Source organism: Gobius niger, assembly GCF_951799975.1.
Source record: "Gobius niger genome assembly, chromosome: 3".
NCBI lineage: Eukaryota > Metazoa > Chordata > Actinopteri > Gobiiformes > Gobiidae > Gobius > Gobius niger.
The window spans coordinates 23,566,294-23,582,775 of record NC_136854.1 but is presented as its reverse complement, the minus strand read 5'-3'; the positions used below and the strand labels follow the sequence as shown (position 1 = coordinate 23,582,775).

The window sequence follows — 16,482 nt, the reverse complement described above, 5'->3', positions numbered from 1 at the left end:
TGTAGATGTTGTTCCGTTGTGTAACTTTTAATCTGATCAAACTGAACATAATTTAACAGTACAACAGAATTGAAAAGATTAGATAAACAAAATCAACCATACTCATAATCTGGGAGTGAAGAGAGTCTGCACTTTTAATTTACCGTGACCCTTACAGAGTATTCAACAAATAAAAAAAAAAAAACAGTTTTCAGTTGTAGGTAAATTTTCTTTTCTTTTTTCTTTTTTAAAATAGACTGAACACATAATCAAACACAAAAAGGGACAGCTTGTATACACACACTCTCTCACTCTTATGATAAATAAATATACAAAGCAACAGCAGATAATGTTTTATATTAACTATTCATCTCAACCCCAATAGTGTAAATCAATAACAGCTCCAGGATTCAATTCAAACCAGAAATAAACATAATAAAAGTCATAAAATAAATACTTTAAATGTTAGACAATGACATTAAATAACACTTTCAAACTAATGTTGTTTCACACTGTCCTGAAGAAATGAAAGACTAAATGCCTTCCTTGACATCCTTTACCTATTTACATTTACATTTAGGGAAGTTTGTTTTCTAGTGCTCTGTGAGGGAGAGAAGCAGTGTCTTCAGTGCTTCAGAGGAAGACAAACTCATCGCTGTGTCTTCTATTGTTCGAGTTTTCAACAGTGCGAGGGGGTAAAATGTGGGCTGTAGGCAAAGTGTAGTTACTACTGTGCCCCTCAAGTCCATAGTCCTGGCTTTCACCGTCCACAAATGTGAATATGGGATATTTCTCTTTGGAGGATGAAAGAGCCTGAGGGTGGAAAATAAGAAGAAAACTTTAAATACATAAACAATGCAATAAAATTGAAAGAAAGAAAAAAATATGATACAGAGCAATTAATTTTTAATTAGATCAAATTTAGTCGGTTAAAGAAGACTTTAAATAAATAAGATAATAAAAGACAAACTCACCACACAAACAGCAGAGCAGAGCGACTCAAAGTCCTTCTTAGTTTTGGCATAGAAACCAATTGTGCAGCTTGGGTCCATACGACTGAAGGGCATCTTTTTAGGTGAAGTACAGTGGAACGACTACAGATGCAAAAAGAAAGGTCAAATTAAGTCTACAACAGCATTAAAGAATCAAAAACATATGACAAACCTCCAGTGAAAAGTTAAGTTGTGTGACATCCACCACAGGTTGGCAATAATGAGGATCCAGATAAAGCAACTGTTCATCTGTCAGAAACCAGACCATAATGAAATACGTAATTGCTAAACTGTTTGATCATGGTGGAAAACAATACACAATATGAAGGAAATGAACAACTAACCCGCCAACAGGCAAACACGTCCAAGTAATTGTCAACTGACAATAAAATTGTCTGATATACTTTCATTGCCTTGATGCATATTAGTCGGTTTGTTGTTGACTTCTATAATTTGTTTCACTTCTTTTTATATTGCAACATAGTTGTTGAAAATGTTGAGCAATATCAACAAACACTTACTTATCCGTAAGAGAAAATGAATAGAAGAGCCTCACCTTGAAACCCAATGAAGTAGAGCGAGTGCTTGGGCTTGCCGCCAATGATACCAATACAGCACTCAAGCTTCAGAATGTTCTGAATAAAAAAGTAAAGAAATATGGTACATTCAGTATAAACATAAGCACAATCTACACACGTACAAAGCATTATAAACAATGACTTAAAACAGACCTTCACACATTCAATATAGGAAGGATTTAGAGCCTCTCCCCCCAAACGAACAGGCACCAGTATGATGACAGACTTCCACGAGTGGTTAGACGGATCATAGGCAGTTTGACTTCGTGACATATCACACATGTGGGTCACATCCCCCTTGTACACTAAAAAAAGTTTAGAATTGTAATTATTGTATTCATTTGTTAACGTCTAATTAAACTCATACTAACCTGTGCAATCCTGAGCCACATATACAGCCAGGTTGTGACCTACTGAGGTTTTAGCCACGGCTTTCCTTAAAACAAACCAAAACACCTTCAATCTCCACAAAGTGCTGGAAACCGCACATTAACTTTGTTTCTTCTTACCGAAGTATGTGTGCCACTATAGAGGGACCATACCAATCACCGGCTTTCTTCCCCGAACATTTGCCAATTTCCACCAATTCATGTACTCCAAACAGCGCACGTGGCTGGTCCCCAAACCACGTGAGCACATTGTGATGGATGGGCTCCGCCTGCTTGTCTCTTGTACACTCTGTTTTTTTCTTTTGCATTCTGGCCGTAGTGTCACTTGCAAAAGATTTTTCCGGTGTGTTCGGCATGCGAGGAGAGGCAAATGAGGGAATGGGAATCCCAACTGCTCGTACTGGAGACCGAGGACGGAAAACTTCAAAGTCTACATCAGTTAGCTGATTAGCGTCTGGCCAAGCCCAATCTAAACGATTAAAGTTCAGTCAGGCATACATACAAGAATTTAATACAGGGATATAGAACACAACAAACCTCTGGGCATCAAATGGACCAGAAGCCCCTGAGCCAGCAACATCTGGCCACTGCGCAGCATGCAGCCCCAACCACAGTCCGTCGTCCAAGAAGTGCCTTCAATTTGAGGAAAATCCTTTCTGTAAGTCATCCAAATCCTAGAGACAAAAGCCAGGCGGAATCGCTCCACCTCATCTGCAAAAGGCAGCAGATACTGTGACAATTGTTAAAACACAAAACAACTTGAAACAGCAACATAATATTTGCCACAAAAGCACAATAGCAAACGATGGAAAACTGGATGACTGAGAGCGAATGCAAACTGAACACACATTGTTTTTACATGGTATTTGTGTAACTTCCTACCCTCATTGTTGAGGAGAAACGACTGCCCCAGGATGTAGACCGGCGAAACTTTGTTGAAAGAAGTTTTAGTTTTTATTGTCCACCCTTTACAAATAAAGAATCATAAAAAACACATGAAAGGCTTTTATTTAAACAGAATGAGGCAAAGTGACTAAGCATTTTTACTCCACACAGAGAGGTGTAACTAAAAACAAAACAACACGGAAAACTTACCATATTTTACATTGTTCCAGGCTGATATAAATTTAGATTTCAGCTTATCTACTTCGTCTGGCTCCTCTACTGTGTCTGTGTCTCTGGTGGGGTCAAGGATCTGAGATGGCCTGGATACAAAGGTGCCTTGTTGAGTACGCATGTCCACAAGCTCGTCCTGCATGACTCCCCCCACGTACTGTGCAGCACTGGGGGACACAGAGTTCATGGCTCAGATCTGCAGGCTGGTCCTCCTCATTTTAAAACAGAACTGAGGAGAAAGATAAAGGAACACATTTGGTTTGTTAATAAATTGCTGTTATACAAGTTCACACTGGACATGTAACAATATTGTTTATTTATTGATTTAATATTGACATAGCAATAACACTGGACCAACCAGATGTATTGTTTTAAAGTGATATAGCAGATGTGCTTGTTTTCAACACCTGTCCATAGGGGCTTTTGGGTTAGCCAACAATAGATAAAACACATTATTTAACAAGACAAAGCAAGGCACCTTTTACACATGGGAACAACTCTGGCGGCTAAAACATTTGCTCTCTACTAAAGATGTTAATATTAGTCTGCAGTTTTAGTCCAGTAGGGAGAGAGTTCCACAGTGTAGCCCCCTTGAAGGAGAAGCTGAAGCTTTGGGAGGGCACAATCCCTGCTATAGCAGAGGCTGTGATGGACTTGTATATAAACTATATAACTAACTAACATAACTATATAAACTTGTAAATGTAAAGTTATAATGATTAAGTGGAATTACATCTCTTTTACTGTAATGTAAGGACATTTCATCTGAGGTTAAAATACATTAATTACTAAGGATATTAATATAAAAAATAATAATAAGCTGCGATCTACAAGTCAACCCTGTTCACCTTTCACAGCTACACAATGTTTGAAGCCCGAAAGAAACAACCATGTTCTTTTTATTCTCCTCCCCCAGGGAAAACATGAGTATCAGTTTCAACAAGGAACAAGAAAACAATGTCATGCAAGTATTCATGCAAGGCTGGGAGCTTGTCTCTGAAGAAAAAAAAGGAAAAAAAAAATCATGTGATGAACATTTGACATTGTGCGTGTCTGGCGTCTTTCATCCTCAGAACTAAAACAATTGTGCTGCCAAATGCATTCTGCCCTTGTTCTATGGCGTTTTGGCTGTATAATGTTTAACAACATAGTAACATGATAATCTTATTTTTATTTTGTTGTTTGTTTGTAAGAGGTTATAGTTTCATTGTATTTGAGCATTCATCAACTGAGGATTTACAAAATAACAGAAAAGTGCACAAAACGGTCAGTTCAATGTTAACTGGTGCACTTGTTTACAAAGAAAGTATAAATCAGATCGATACAACGATTTATTTAATCTGCAAAAGACTTGGCTGCTAAGGCTAACATGTTAGCCGCTTACTATTTTGTATTATCCTGGTGATACAAACTATAAAAGAGGGAACTTACCATGGACACGAGACGGTTCACATGAAACTCTGATGAATAATTCCAATTGAAGGTTTTTGTTGTTGTTTTTCACTCAAATAAGTACTGATTTATTCTCTACTACAAACTGGTAGACCTTGGGCGACGCTAAGCGCTAACGTCCACTCTACTTCCTGTTGTCTTTTCCTGCTGCGCTCTGATTGGTTCAAGCGGTGGACGTCATTAACTTCTGACGTTCATCAATAATGACACAAATGTAAACTACAGAGATACTATGATATTTATTGTCGATGAAGAAACACTGCAAGCTTGTTAACTGTCTGTTAATAATAATAATAATAATAATAATAATAATAATAATAATAATAATAATAATAATAATAATAATAATAATAATATCAATTTATAACAACATATTGCACCACTGTGAAAAATTGGTCAAGACAAAGCCTCATAAGTAATTTCTCAATTTTATTACATATTCTGCACTTAAGGTGTCTGTTTAATCACATCATCACAAACAAATGCGCCATGATACAAATAAATACATTTTAGTGAACAGAGAAACATGGAATGTTTTTCATACTTGGACATTCGTGTTTATTTTTATATTTTATTTTTGTAAATAATAATACAATTTTTTCTTCCAAATAAAGTGCAAATGTACTGGTCTCTCTGACAAGCACACTATTTTCACATCTAGCACTAATAAAGACACAGAGGCCTGGGAAAGAAGGCCTTAATGTGAACATGGTGATTGTAATGTACACTTTGTTTTGTCAGGTTAAAAGCGATGACCAGTTTATAAAAAATATAAAATAATGATACATTGTTGTGTATCCCGCACTGTAATTAATCAATATTAACAGTCACATCAACATTGGAGACAGCATGTGTTCAAGCGTCTACCATAATGACGTCATAATAGACAGAATTGAACTAAATGCATTTTCAGCTATGGCTAGTGAAAGCTTTGTTCTGATGCTGGGTGAGCGATCAGAGTTGAATTCTACAATGGCCACTGTAGGGCAGTATAGTACCAAGAAATGTAGCCTTTCTCTATTTTTCTTTAAACCAAGCAATGAAGTATTTGAATCGGTTTATAGAAAACAACCAATATTTGTTTTACCAAATGTTACTTTAGATTTAAAAAAAATCAAATGATTAAAAAAATAAAAATCTTTCTTGCTGCCTTTCAACTGATTGTTGAGGGGGGAAAAAAGTGCATTAAAACAATGAGCAGCTTCCTGCTTCCCACACTCTAGATTGACAAGTAAGAACTGAAGGGAATAAAAGCAAAACTGTCTATTCCTTTTAAAGAAGCCTGGAGCAAAGCAAATAATTATGCATTTGAGGATTTTTAACAAAGTTGATATACTGTAGTTTGAAAACATCCTCACATACAAATATTACGTCAATACTAGATACTATAATATCTTCACTAGAATGTAGGCTATAGATGAAATATATTTCCAGTGCTGTCCACTCAACACATTTGCATGTTTGTTCCTATAGGACCATATTCTCTCAAGTCTACCAAAAGCCCTTTAAATATGCTACATTCAGAAATGCAATGTTTTCATTCCTATGCACCAGGACATTTTCTCTGTATATTATATGTGCTTTTATCATTTCTGCTATTTCAGTAGAAGCCATCTTAGTTCTGCAATAAAAAAAACCAAATAAAACACTGGTCATAATAGATATCAAATAATTGTTGATATTACTTTATACTTCCAAAAGCTTTTTGCTCAAACTTGCAATCTATGATTATGACAGGAAACAATATGCTAATACATGTCTATCCCAAAGTTACATACAAGGAAAGGATTCAAATTCTTCAAAATCATGTGCTGACACTGCTGCCTTCTGGGGCACTGTGGTGGAGTGAGTATTAGAGCGAGCAAGTAGGCTGAAGTCACACAGGCAAAGAGAGGAAGGGGCTTTAGCCGCCCTCCTGCAAAGAAGAGATAAGCTCTGTGCTCAGCTCTAAAAAAAACAGCTTTCCACAGCAGCAGGACACAGCCTCAATGGCCAAGAGAAGAAGCCTGAGGTAACGCACATGCAGTGTTGTTGATGGACTGTTGTTGACTAACTACTACGTATATCTGCCTTTGAAGGACAAACTTAAATTCTGAGATATTTATCATATGCTGCATCAGTATTTGATTTATTTCAAAAGCCAATACCAGAGGAAACATGACGAATGAAAGTAGGAGTCACTGGATTTGGTTTTCACAGTATTCAGCATGTTTTGATCAGTAAAGCACTTTAGACCATCTTGTATCTATAATTAAATGTACAGTATCATATGTCATGCAGTCACAGAAACACAGAAACAGATAAAGTGTCCCTAGTTACATAATTCCTCGCATTTAATACTCTGTGATAAAAGTGAAACAGTTAGCTCAGAGCACAGATTTGCACCTGGCTTTAAGTTCCTTCAGTGATTTAATAAATAACATATTTATATACTTTAAAATTGGAATGTACAGCAATATAAGTGCTTTACTTCAGTTCCAAAAAAAGGCATTTTTAAAAGGAAAGTTTTTTTATAGACCCTTGTGGTCACATTTCGGTGGGGTGCTGCCTGTTGCGGCTTTATCCAAAGATGAACTGGCAGGACTTTGAGTCACTATGGTTGTCCCAATGGTCACTCGACCTCCTGAAGGAGTGCCACACTTTCCCACTATGGCCCCTTGCTTCTCCTCTGCTCCTTTACTCTGCTGCTCTTTGCTCTTAGCGCCTTCCTGGGAGCCAAGTTTGATGGGTGCAAGCACATTTTTGGCTACAGTGGTCAGCTGGCTTACAAAACTGGTCTTGTCACCAGGGGAGACAGGTCGTGACTTACAAAGGGAGGGACCACAGAGGGAGGGAGTGACAGCAGTAGGTGATGGTGAGGGAGAAGGTGAGTGCTCCTCGACCACCTCCAAACGACACTTGTCGTCCCAGTCCAGTGTACCCCTGTAACAGTTGACAGGCCCCAGCCCCTGGCGGACCTTCCCCAATGAGAGTGGCTGTCCATGTGGAGGGACCACAGGAGCCAGGACTCTTGGCTGGAGCTTGGGGCTCTTTGAACCAATGTCATTACTTTCCTTCCGCAAACTCTCTCCCATTCCTGATGATTTAAACGTTTTGTTCATTCCTAGCACTGATGCATTCATATTTTTGTCCACAGAAGAGACAGATCCCTTGGTGGCGGCACAGCTTAAGCCAGGGGTACTTTTGTTGTTTACCTCTTGCTTAATGTGCTCCTTTGGATTATTATTAGACAGCAGATTTTTCTGTTCGAGTTTTGAAATAAAATCTGTCTGGCTCTGGTGAGCTTTAACAGATATTTTCTGTCCATCTAAACCCTCAAGAGTTTTGGTTGGGGTGCCAGAAGTTGTGATTTTAGCAGCTTCCGCATTTCCTCTTGTGTTATGTTCGCTTGTAAAGAATTCATGCTGATGTCTTCTTTGGCCTGCAGGTCCTAGTCTGCTTTGCCGTTCCACAGACTCAGATTCTCTCTCTTTTCCCCTTTCCCTTCCCCTCTCCCTCTCAGCCAGAAGGGTCTCTCTGCTAAGTGGGGACTCTTGCCTGCCCAGTCTTCTCACAGGCTTAAGCACCCCAGTCTCGGGAAGTGATGATGATAGCGATGAAGAAGAGGGCAAAGGGGGGGGATTAGGCGGTAAGTTTTCTCCCTCTGTCTCAAGTAAACTCTGCAGCCCGAGCTCACATAGAAAGGCATCCTTACGGTATTCAGAGTGCTGGACTTCTAGACTGTGCTTCCTCAGTGGACCTCCCAACCCTCCTGTAGAACTGGACTGGGTCAGAGGCGAACCCAGTTTCTCTGCGGACTGCACCCGCTTCAGAAGAGGCGATCGTGGGGGCTCCGCGCTCTTAGGCCTGGGGCGAACCACTGGTGGAGAGGAGTGGAGTTTGACGGGAAAGGACTGAGTTGTGTTGGAGCTGCCCACAGTGTGGCCGGGAAGAGGAGGAGGAGATGACTGAGTAGGGGATGGGGTGTGTGCCAGCGGGGACAGGGGAATATTACCAGCAGACTTGCACCGTGCAGATCGATACTGGCGGTGCAGCTTAGGGGACAGACCGTGCAGAGAGCTTGGCCTCATGTGCTGTGAGGGAGCAGGGGAGTTTGGAGTGCTCGATGATGAAGAACTGCTTTGGGATGAGGCACCTAAAAAAATAATAATAATGATAAGCGTAAGCGTAAGCGTAAGCGTAAGCGTAAGCGTAAGCGTAAGCGAATGGTACAGATGTTTCTGTGCTGGGTCAGATTATTCTGATTATCCTAGTTTTTCCTTTTTTTTGCAAATGTTGAAAACTGTTTTCTAGCGTTTAATGTATAATTGTATTACCAAAAGAAATATGTATTTTTTGTATGAACTAGCAACAAAATAAGGTAGACAGATTTTTTTCACTGTTGCTTTCACTGTTATGTCAAACTATTCATGCACATTTTCACATAACTCTTACCCAGATAGGAGGGCTCGGGGGTGGAGCGATATCCCTGAGTGGGTGAGCGAGCGGACAAGCTGTGGGTCGGAGACCCAGGAAGGCTTTCACTTGAGGAAATAGAGCGGTTCAAAGAGGACAGGCTGCGGCTCGTGTGCAGAAGATTGGACTGCTTTGTGATCTTACGAAACAGAGAACTGCGTTTTTTGCTGAAACAACAAAAGGCATGAACTTTGCATTAGGTTTTGTACTGAGCTATGTACAACTAGAGACACTGGATTACCTGTCTTGACTGTCTTTTCCTATAGTCTTTTTATTTCGCCTGGCCATTTTACACTTATAACTGGCTTTGCGGGCAGGACCCACTTTAATGGAGGTGTTTTCAAATGGTGTAGTTGTCACTGTCACCTTGTTACCGCTCTGCAAAGTATATCAACATGAAACATTTTAAAGTGGTGGTTACAGTAAATGAAGGCATTTAATAGATGCTTTAAATATGTAGCAATTCTCTGTGAGAGAACCATATTAGAATACATGTAATTTATTCCATATTTTGAATATTATAATCCATTAGGTTTAAGGTCACATCGTAACAAGGTCACTTTATAAAAATGACTAATCAGAGCATTTCAAAAGAAAAGTGGCAATATTACTAGCATTAATAAATGTACTTACCTTAAGAATAAGTTCGACTACTTCAGTGTGGACCAGGCCATGGACAGCCTCTCCATTGACGTGAGTGATGAGGTCGCCAGCACATAGACCAGCCTCCTGAGCAGGGCCACCATCCTCCACATGCTAAAAACCCACAACAAACACAGAAACCTATAACTCCTACATGAACACATTAACAAAGTCAAACATGTCTTAACTTACCCAAACAATGTGATGGACACTGTAGATGTCACTGTCTCCTATGTAGACTCTGATAGCCCTGAGGGTGAATCCATACTTCTTCCCAGAGCGGTGGATAGTGATGGGGGAGCGTAGCACACTCACAGCTGGGAAGAAGTCTCTGCTGGGAGACGAGTCCCGAGATGAAGGATTAGAGGAGAACGAGTGTGGTGACAAAGGGCTCACCAATGGAGAAAAACCACCATGTTGATCAACTGAAAACACAACAGGTGTTAATACTTGAGCCACAAACCTCATGTCCCTCAAAGATCTACTTCATTTCTACCTGATGGTATTATAACAGACAGAGCAGTTGCCGATGCTGACTTGATAACTTTGTTTCCAGCTCTTGAGTTGCGTTTGTCACCATCTGCCGGCAATGGCTTCTGGCGTGCCCTACGAAGCACCAGATCATTGGTGACTCGAGAGCCAAGAGGGTCATACAGAGGAGTCATCATGTCCCGACCTGGTGCGCTGGGCCCAGGACACAGTGTGTTGATGCTTGGAGTTGGTCCTGAGGGGTCCCCTTGTTTACAGGTTTTGTCTGTCAGAATGATAAACACATGTTTCAATGATACTCTAAATATAGCAGTTGAAAGTGTTTACTAAAGTTTGCAGCCCACAGACACAGCAGCAGTGGGCTAATCATGTGTCACTCACAGTTATTTCACCGCCCGCATTGTCAGATTCTTTTTCATATTTTGCTTATTATGTGGTACTGTATAACTACATCTTATTTTCTATTCAAACAGAATGTGATGCAGTACAAACCTCCACCACTGATCTCCTTCATGTTGTTTCTCTGCTCAAGGATGCTTGGTGATGGGACACAGGACCCATCTAAAGAGGTTCCCCGGACCCTAATGGGGTTGGGGCGAGTCACGGACTCTGACTCTCCTTCCAGAGGTGAGGCAAAGCGGTGGGTGTCCATGAGAGCTGAGAAGCGCCGTCGAGCAGCAAGAGGAGGGCTGGCATCCCCCTCCATGTACAGGGACTCTGAACAAGACAAGCGCTTCCTACAAGATACAGGACACGTTACACAAACATGATACTTGACTTTTCTATAAAGAACATCCTCCACTCACATCTCAGGTGACCCAGTCCTCCAGCCTTTGTCCCTCATGCTGAAGCTGCCCAGACTCTCTCTCTTGGTCACCCGGTCCTCCCGCGGGCTCCTGTGCTCACGACGGGACACAGAGGTGGTGGCTTTTTGCTCCAGCTGAGACAGATGCTCCATACTGCTGTAAACCTGTGAGGCAGTATTTCAAACACACATGAGTCTGCAGTAGGTTGGTATTTTCCGTATCTTTAGAAACAAGCATGGTAGTTATTAAACCTCTTCTGTACAATGGGTGGAGAATAATAACATGACATAAATCTTATGAGGCTTACCACTACACTACATGAAATGGATGGCAGTTACTTAATAATAAAATCAGGAAACATTGGAGGATAAGAGCTTTACATTTTAGGTACAAAGTGGTAAAAATAAACAATACGATTGTTTATGAAATACACAGCCCGATTTACACTGCTCTCAAAAAAAAAGTTCACAGACCGTCACTGTGTTGCAAACATACTTCTCCAGCACATCCCAAAGATTCTCAATGGGGTTAAGGTCTGGACTCTGTGGCCAAACTTAATGTGAAAATGATGTCTCATGCTCCCTGAACCACTCTTTCACTATGTGAGCCCAATAAATCACATAGTAATTTGTCATATTGGAATATGGCCGTGCCATCAGGAAAGAAGAAATCCCTTAAAGGAATAACGTGGTCATTCAGGATGTTCACATAACTGATCTCTTTCTTTGGGCACATAGTGGGGGGCTCACCACTACTAGCCCCCCACCACCCCTCCCTTTTTTTGTATCGAAGAAAAAATTCCACCGTGCTCTCCGCACGTACTGTGTATCATCCAAAAAATGTGTTATGTGTTAATGTGTGTGTATGTGCTTAAGACTTGCTTTTTACTTTTTCTGTAACTTTCGAAAGAAAAGAGTGGTGCGCACTGAATGGGTGCTGCTGCCGGGATGCTCTCTCATCCAATGTAATTTCTCCATCTGTGAGATCAATAAAGTATTATCTTATCTTATCTTATCTTAGTGTTGCTGAACCTAGACTTGACCAACTGCAGTAATCTCAGATCATAACTGTTGAGCTGTGGAAACTTTTTTTGGTCAGGCAGTATATTAAAAATGTAAAGGTTATTTGGCACGAAGAAATGTGGGGAAGAGTTGTGTGTATCATAAGAAAAGAGCAGTTAATAAGATGAAATGTGTGTGAAATTTCAAATTTATATTTAAACATAACATTGCAATTTTACATGTTTTTTAAAAAATCCTACAGATGTTCTTGGATGACACATATCTTCTCATAATCAAAGGTTAACAAAGTACATTTACTGCAAAAAACAATGCACTTTGAAAACACATAATTAAGTTGTGAAATGTGGCATGGCTGCTATTACTAGATAAATGTGTTCTGAGTAACACAGCTGTGTGGGAGGACCACAAGAAAAGCCACATTAAGCGGAGTCTAAAGAATAGTGCACCATGGCAACGACTATTGGTGCTGTGTCCAAGTACTTTGTACATGTGTGGAAAGAAGACTTGAACCATGTTAATAAACTATAACTCAGCATAACAAGATACTGGTGAAGGCCAAGACCACACACCAAGCGTTATCTTGCCCCCATTTCAATTTCCTCTTTTTATATTGGTCATCAAGCCTCATAAAACCATTTTTAGCCAACATGCAGTATGGTGTGCCTCTGTGTAAATGCCAAAGGCAGAAAGATTAAGCGAACTGAGAGGAGACCTTGCTAAAACGAGGACTGCAGGATGAAAACTGTCTGATCTCCACTGGCTCGTCGTCGTTGGTATCGTCCTCGTCATACGTGTTGATGTGGTGGTAGCGGTCGGAGCGTGCTGGACAGAAAATATATGTACTCTCAGTCTCAGTGTTGCTTGCCTGCGCTAAAAAGGTCTTTAGCTTAAAAGGTTATGAATAAAATTGCTTTATACATACTGTCAAAGTAGCTGGTGTCTTCCTCTGACTCAAGGTGCGGGACAAATTCTGCTTTTTGTCTCAATAAACTGTTCCAGTTCAAACCAGTGAAGAACGAGTGCTCCTTCACTTCGATGGCTGCCCCTGCCACAGTATACAAATTCTGTTCATTTATGTACATTTTTCATCACAAGTCAGTTGGCATCTTAAGGGTCTGTCATACCAGTCCCCAATCTCACAAGCGGATTGGTCTGCAAAAGGGCTGAGATGAGTGACTGAGCTTCTGCAGGCAGTGCATCATCACCATCGGGCCAAACAATATCATCTGTGACAGAGAGAGGTCAGCGTGGCATGAGACCTCCTGACCTAATGCAATAGAAAACAGCATCTTACCTGTAATAACCTGCCCAAACAGCTCCTCTGGAGTGTCACCAAAAAAGGGCACACACCCAACCAAGAACTCATACAGGATAATTCCCATGGCCCACCAGTCGACTGGCTTCCCATAGCCCTGCCTGAGGATCACCTCTGGAGCGATGTACTCAGGAGTGCCACACACCTGTTACAACAGAGCAGACAGAGCTATCTCCTCCTGCCCTCCACTGCGATGGAAAATTCCTGAACGACTGAGAGCGTTCACAAACCTGTTTGTCAAGAAACTCTCTCGCATCTTTTTCAATGTGGCCCTCGTACAGGTTGGTGGTTAGGCTCATGAGGCCCATCTTTGATAATCCAAAGTCCGTGAGCTTGATGTGGCCCATGGATGTGATCAACAGGCTGTTACATACAAGTCAACACACAGTTAGCTAAAACGATGCAACAGTGCAGTTATTCAGTTGTTGAAAGCTCTCACTTGTCTGGTTTGAGATCTCTGTGCACAATGCCATAGTTGTGGATGTATTCAAGAGCTAAGACAGTCTCAGCAAAGTACATCCGCGCAAGTTCCACTGGCAAAGCTCCAATGTTTTTCAAGAGAGTAGCACAATCACCGCCTACATAACACGTTAAAGTACATTATGCATAAAACAGAAACTATGCACAATTTTAATTAAAAAAAACAAAACGTGACTGTCTTACCCTCAACATACTCCATGACCATGCACAGGTGTCTGCGCGTCTCAAAGGAGCAGAACATAGACACAACAAAGGGGTTTTCTGCGAAGGTTAAAATGTCTCTCTCCACAAAAGCCTGTTGGATCTGATTCCTCAAGATCAGATTCTGTTTGTTGATCTTCTTCATGGCAAAGCGCTGGCGTGTTTCCCGATGCCGCACCAGGTAAACAGCGCTACAGATACAAAACAGAGATATCACGTATTAAAATGGGATGACCATATTTTCTTAAAAATACTTTGACCTTTTAAGACCAACACAAAATTAGAGCTGACTAATATGTCATTGGAATTGTTGTTAACAAGATAAGCAAAATTACAATATTGTGTTAATTTGAAGAAGCTGGAAACACTGGGGAAAAATACCCCTTACACATTCTAGATGGTTTATACAAATGTTGCTTATTGTTACTGCGAAAATTACACATTTTTGTGGGAAGTCATCTGTGTAATTTCACATTCACTTACCCATAAGCCCCGTTGCTGATCAGTTTGATAGTCTGAAAGTCTTCTTCACATGGGGGCTTGATGGCTCGTGGTTTCCCCTGATAAAAGGTAAATATCAGCACCCTCAGCATTAATATAAGCTTTGTTTGCATTTTAAAACAGATCTCTGTACTTCACCTCTGTTGAATCGTCCGTCTCTGGAGTGTGCGGGCCTTCGCTGTCGTAGCTGTCGAGGCTAACAATTTCTGTGGAGAAACGTCAGTGAACATGTGAGCACACTGTCATGACAACAAGAGAAACAATTGATGCTGACTATAGCCTCCCACGTTGTCATTTTGTAGCTGTTAAATGTCTTTAACAAAACATCTATTCAGGTTTTGAGACAGCACGGAAAGGAAACAAAAGAAGGAAAAATCTTTTTAATAATTTCTTTGTGTTTTTTAACTCTCCATCCTCCACAATTCTCCCGCAGATCTAGCAGATAATTGACTGACTGCAAAAGTCATACAATCAGCTTCAGCCATTGCAAAAGTTTCTTTCTTCTTATGCTTGCACTTTTGCATGTGAAAGTGGCTTGAAATCTTTGTTTAAAAAATACAAGCGAGGAAATATCATCCTGATTATAGCATGACGATCCCATTTTGCAGTTCTTAACTCGTAATATAATTGACCTGCACAAAAATGATGTTGGCACAGTTCTCAAAGGAAAAGCAAAATGATGTAACTGTAGACACTTGTTAGGGCTTCACGATATGAAAAAACAATTACTACCTTATATTGTGATAATCACATTATTGCGATATGTTACTAAACTATTTCAACACAGCATGTTCCAATTAATGCAAACAATTGTAATTTGAACAGTTTTATATTTCCATGTGTGGCTGTGTTTTTCAAATGTGGATCTCAGTCAGATGGAAGAGCCCAGTGGTGATATATTGTATCACCTAATACAGTGATGATGAGAATTTGCAAATATATTGTGGAGAAGTACTACTTGTGGGACGGTGTTGATGTATTGGCAGCTCCTTGAGCGGGCGTATGGCATGTGTAGAAGGCATAGAAGCAAAGGGCAAATCTAAATACCAAGACATTTCCTCGTTAGTTTATTGTGTGGAGTGAATGATGCTATTGAAACCATCTGCTGATGAACAGCTCCTGATGGATTAGACTGCGGATGTGAATTAGAGCTGGGTCTGAATTTAAACCATGTTGATTAATGACACAGAGAACACAGCAAATGGTGCTGCAGTCTGCTTTTATAGAACATAGACCAACTGCAGAGACGAGACCATGTTCGCCCTAAATGATGAGCTTTATTCAAAACTTTTCTTTAATGTATTTTTGCGATTATATTGCCAAGTAACAGATTTCTATTTAGTCCATTTTAGCCTTGTTTTGGTCCAGATTATGTATCTCTCTTTTGTTTTTATCTTTTGAAGAAGTTTGATGAAATGAAACGTCATTATCATAATTCAAGACTAGGCCTGTCACAAAAAACAAAATCTGAAGTTCAATATACTGAGGCACACAAATGATAAATCATATTATTGAAGACCTTTTGATGCAGCAGAAACTCGTCTAAAGCTAAAATGACAAAAAAAGCTTTGTTCAAAAAGTGCTTTCTTAAAGGAATAGGCCACCGTTTATACATACTGAGATATGTTCTTACCTTAGCTTTGACGAGTTCTATAGGACCTGTCTGGTCTTCACCCGTGCCTTCAATCACGTAAACACAGCGCAGACGGCGTTAGCATTTAGCCTCTCCCTCTCTCCACTATAGCTCCAAAACAGGTCAAGATAGAAGCTACCAAGCTCTTCCACGTTTTCTCTATTTAAATATGGTTACGTGAAGTGTTACACTACAAAGTATAATTACACAAAATTAAACAATGTGGATTTTCTAAGCGGATAAAAGGGGGAACTATATTGTAAGGCGTAATAATACCAGGAGTAGTTTGGCATCCGCACAGTAAAGTGAAGATTACTGCTCAGTAAAGTGAAGATTACTGCACGGATTTCGAACCACTCCTGGTATTATTACGCCTTACATTATAGTTCCCCCTTTTATCCGCTTAGAAAATCCACATTGTTTAATTTTGTG

General features: G+C 40.2%; 2 protein-coding genes across 4 annotated transcripts in view; both read right to left on the bottom strand.

Annotated features, from left to right (window-relative positions):
• Positions 1-256: 256 nt before the first annotated feature.
• Positions 257-4,634, bottom strand: atg4da (autophagy related 4D, cysteine peptidase a). The gene is made up of 11 exons (XM_079553593.1): positions 4,486-4,634; positions 3,034-3,283; positions 2,821-2,904; positions 2,476-2,649; positions 2,059-2,407; positions 1,921-1,985; positions 1,703-1,854; positions 1,528-1,606; positions 1,144-1,220; positions 954-1,073; positions 257-792 (listed from the first exon to the last, which is right to left on the bottom strand). The coding sequence occupies exons 2-11, from the start codon at positions 3,239-3,241 to the stop codon at positions 613-615; spliced, it is 1,488 nt and encodes a 495-aa protein (XP_079409719.1). The 5' UTR covers positions 3,242-3,283; positions 4,486-4,634; the 3' UTR covers positions 257-612.
• Positions 4,635-5,652: 1,018 nt separating this feature from the next.
• mast1a (microtubule associated serine/threonine kinase 1a) overlaps positions 5,653-16,482 on the bottom strand; it is a 50,234-nt gene continuing 39,404 nt past the window's right edge. For all 3 annotated transcript variants that reach the window (XM_079554424.1, XM_079554425.1, XM_079554423.1), the window contains 17 exons: positions 14,556-14,623; positions 14,400-14,476; positions 13,899-14,107; positions 13,675-13,813; positions 13,466-13,598; positions 13,215-13,380; positions 13,045-13,146; positions 12,843-12,965; positions 12,633-12,742; positions 10,899-11,062; positions 10,591-10,829; positions 10,100-10,357; positions 9,796-10,028; positions 9,595-9,717; positions 9,203-9,339; positions 8,941-9,128; positions 5,653-8,641 (listed from right to left, as the gene is read on the bottom strand). In XM_079554424.1, coding sequence (XP_079410550.1) covers positions 7,017-8,641; positions 8,941-9,128; positions 9,203-9,339; positions 9,595-9,717; positions 9,796-10,028; positions 10,100-10,357; positions 10,591-10,829; positions 10,899-11,062; positions 12,633-12,742; positions 12,843-12,965; positions 13,045-13,146; positions 13,215-13,380; positions 13,466-13,598; positions 13,675-13,813; positions 13,899-14,107; positions 14,400-14,476; positions 14,556-14,623 — 4,094 coding nt within the window. In that variant the 3' untranslated portion in view covers positions 5,653-7,016. The remainder of the gene's footprint in view (positions 8,642-8,940; positions 9,129-9,202; positions 9,340-9,594; positions 9,718-9,795; positions 10,029-10,099; positions 10,358-10,590; positions 10,830-10,898; positions 11,063-12,632; positions 12,743-12,842; positions 12,966-13,044; positions 13,147-13,214; positions 13,381-13,465; positions 13,599-13,674; positions 13,814-13,898; positions 14,108-14,399; positions 14,477-14,555; positions 14,624-16,482) is intronic.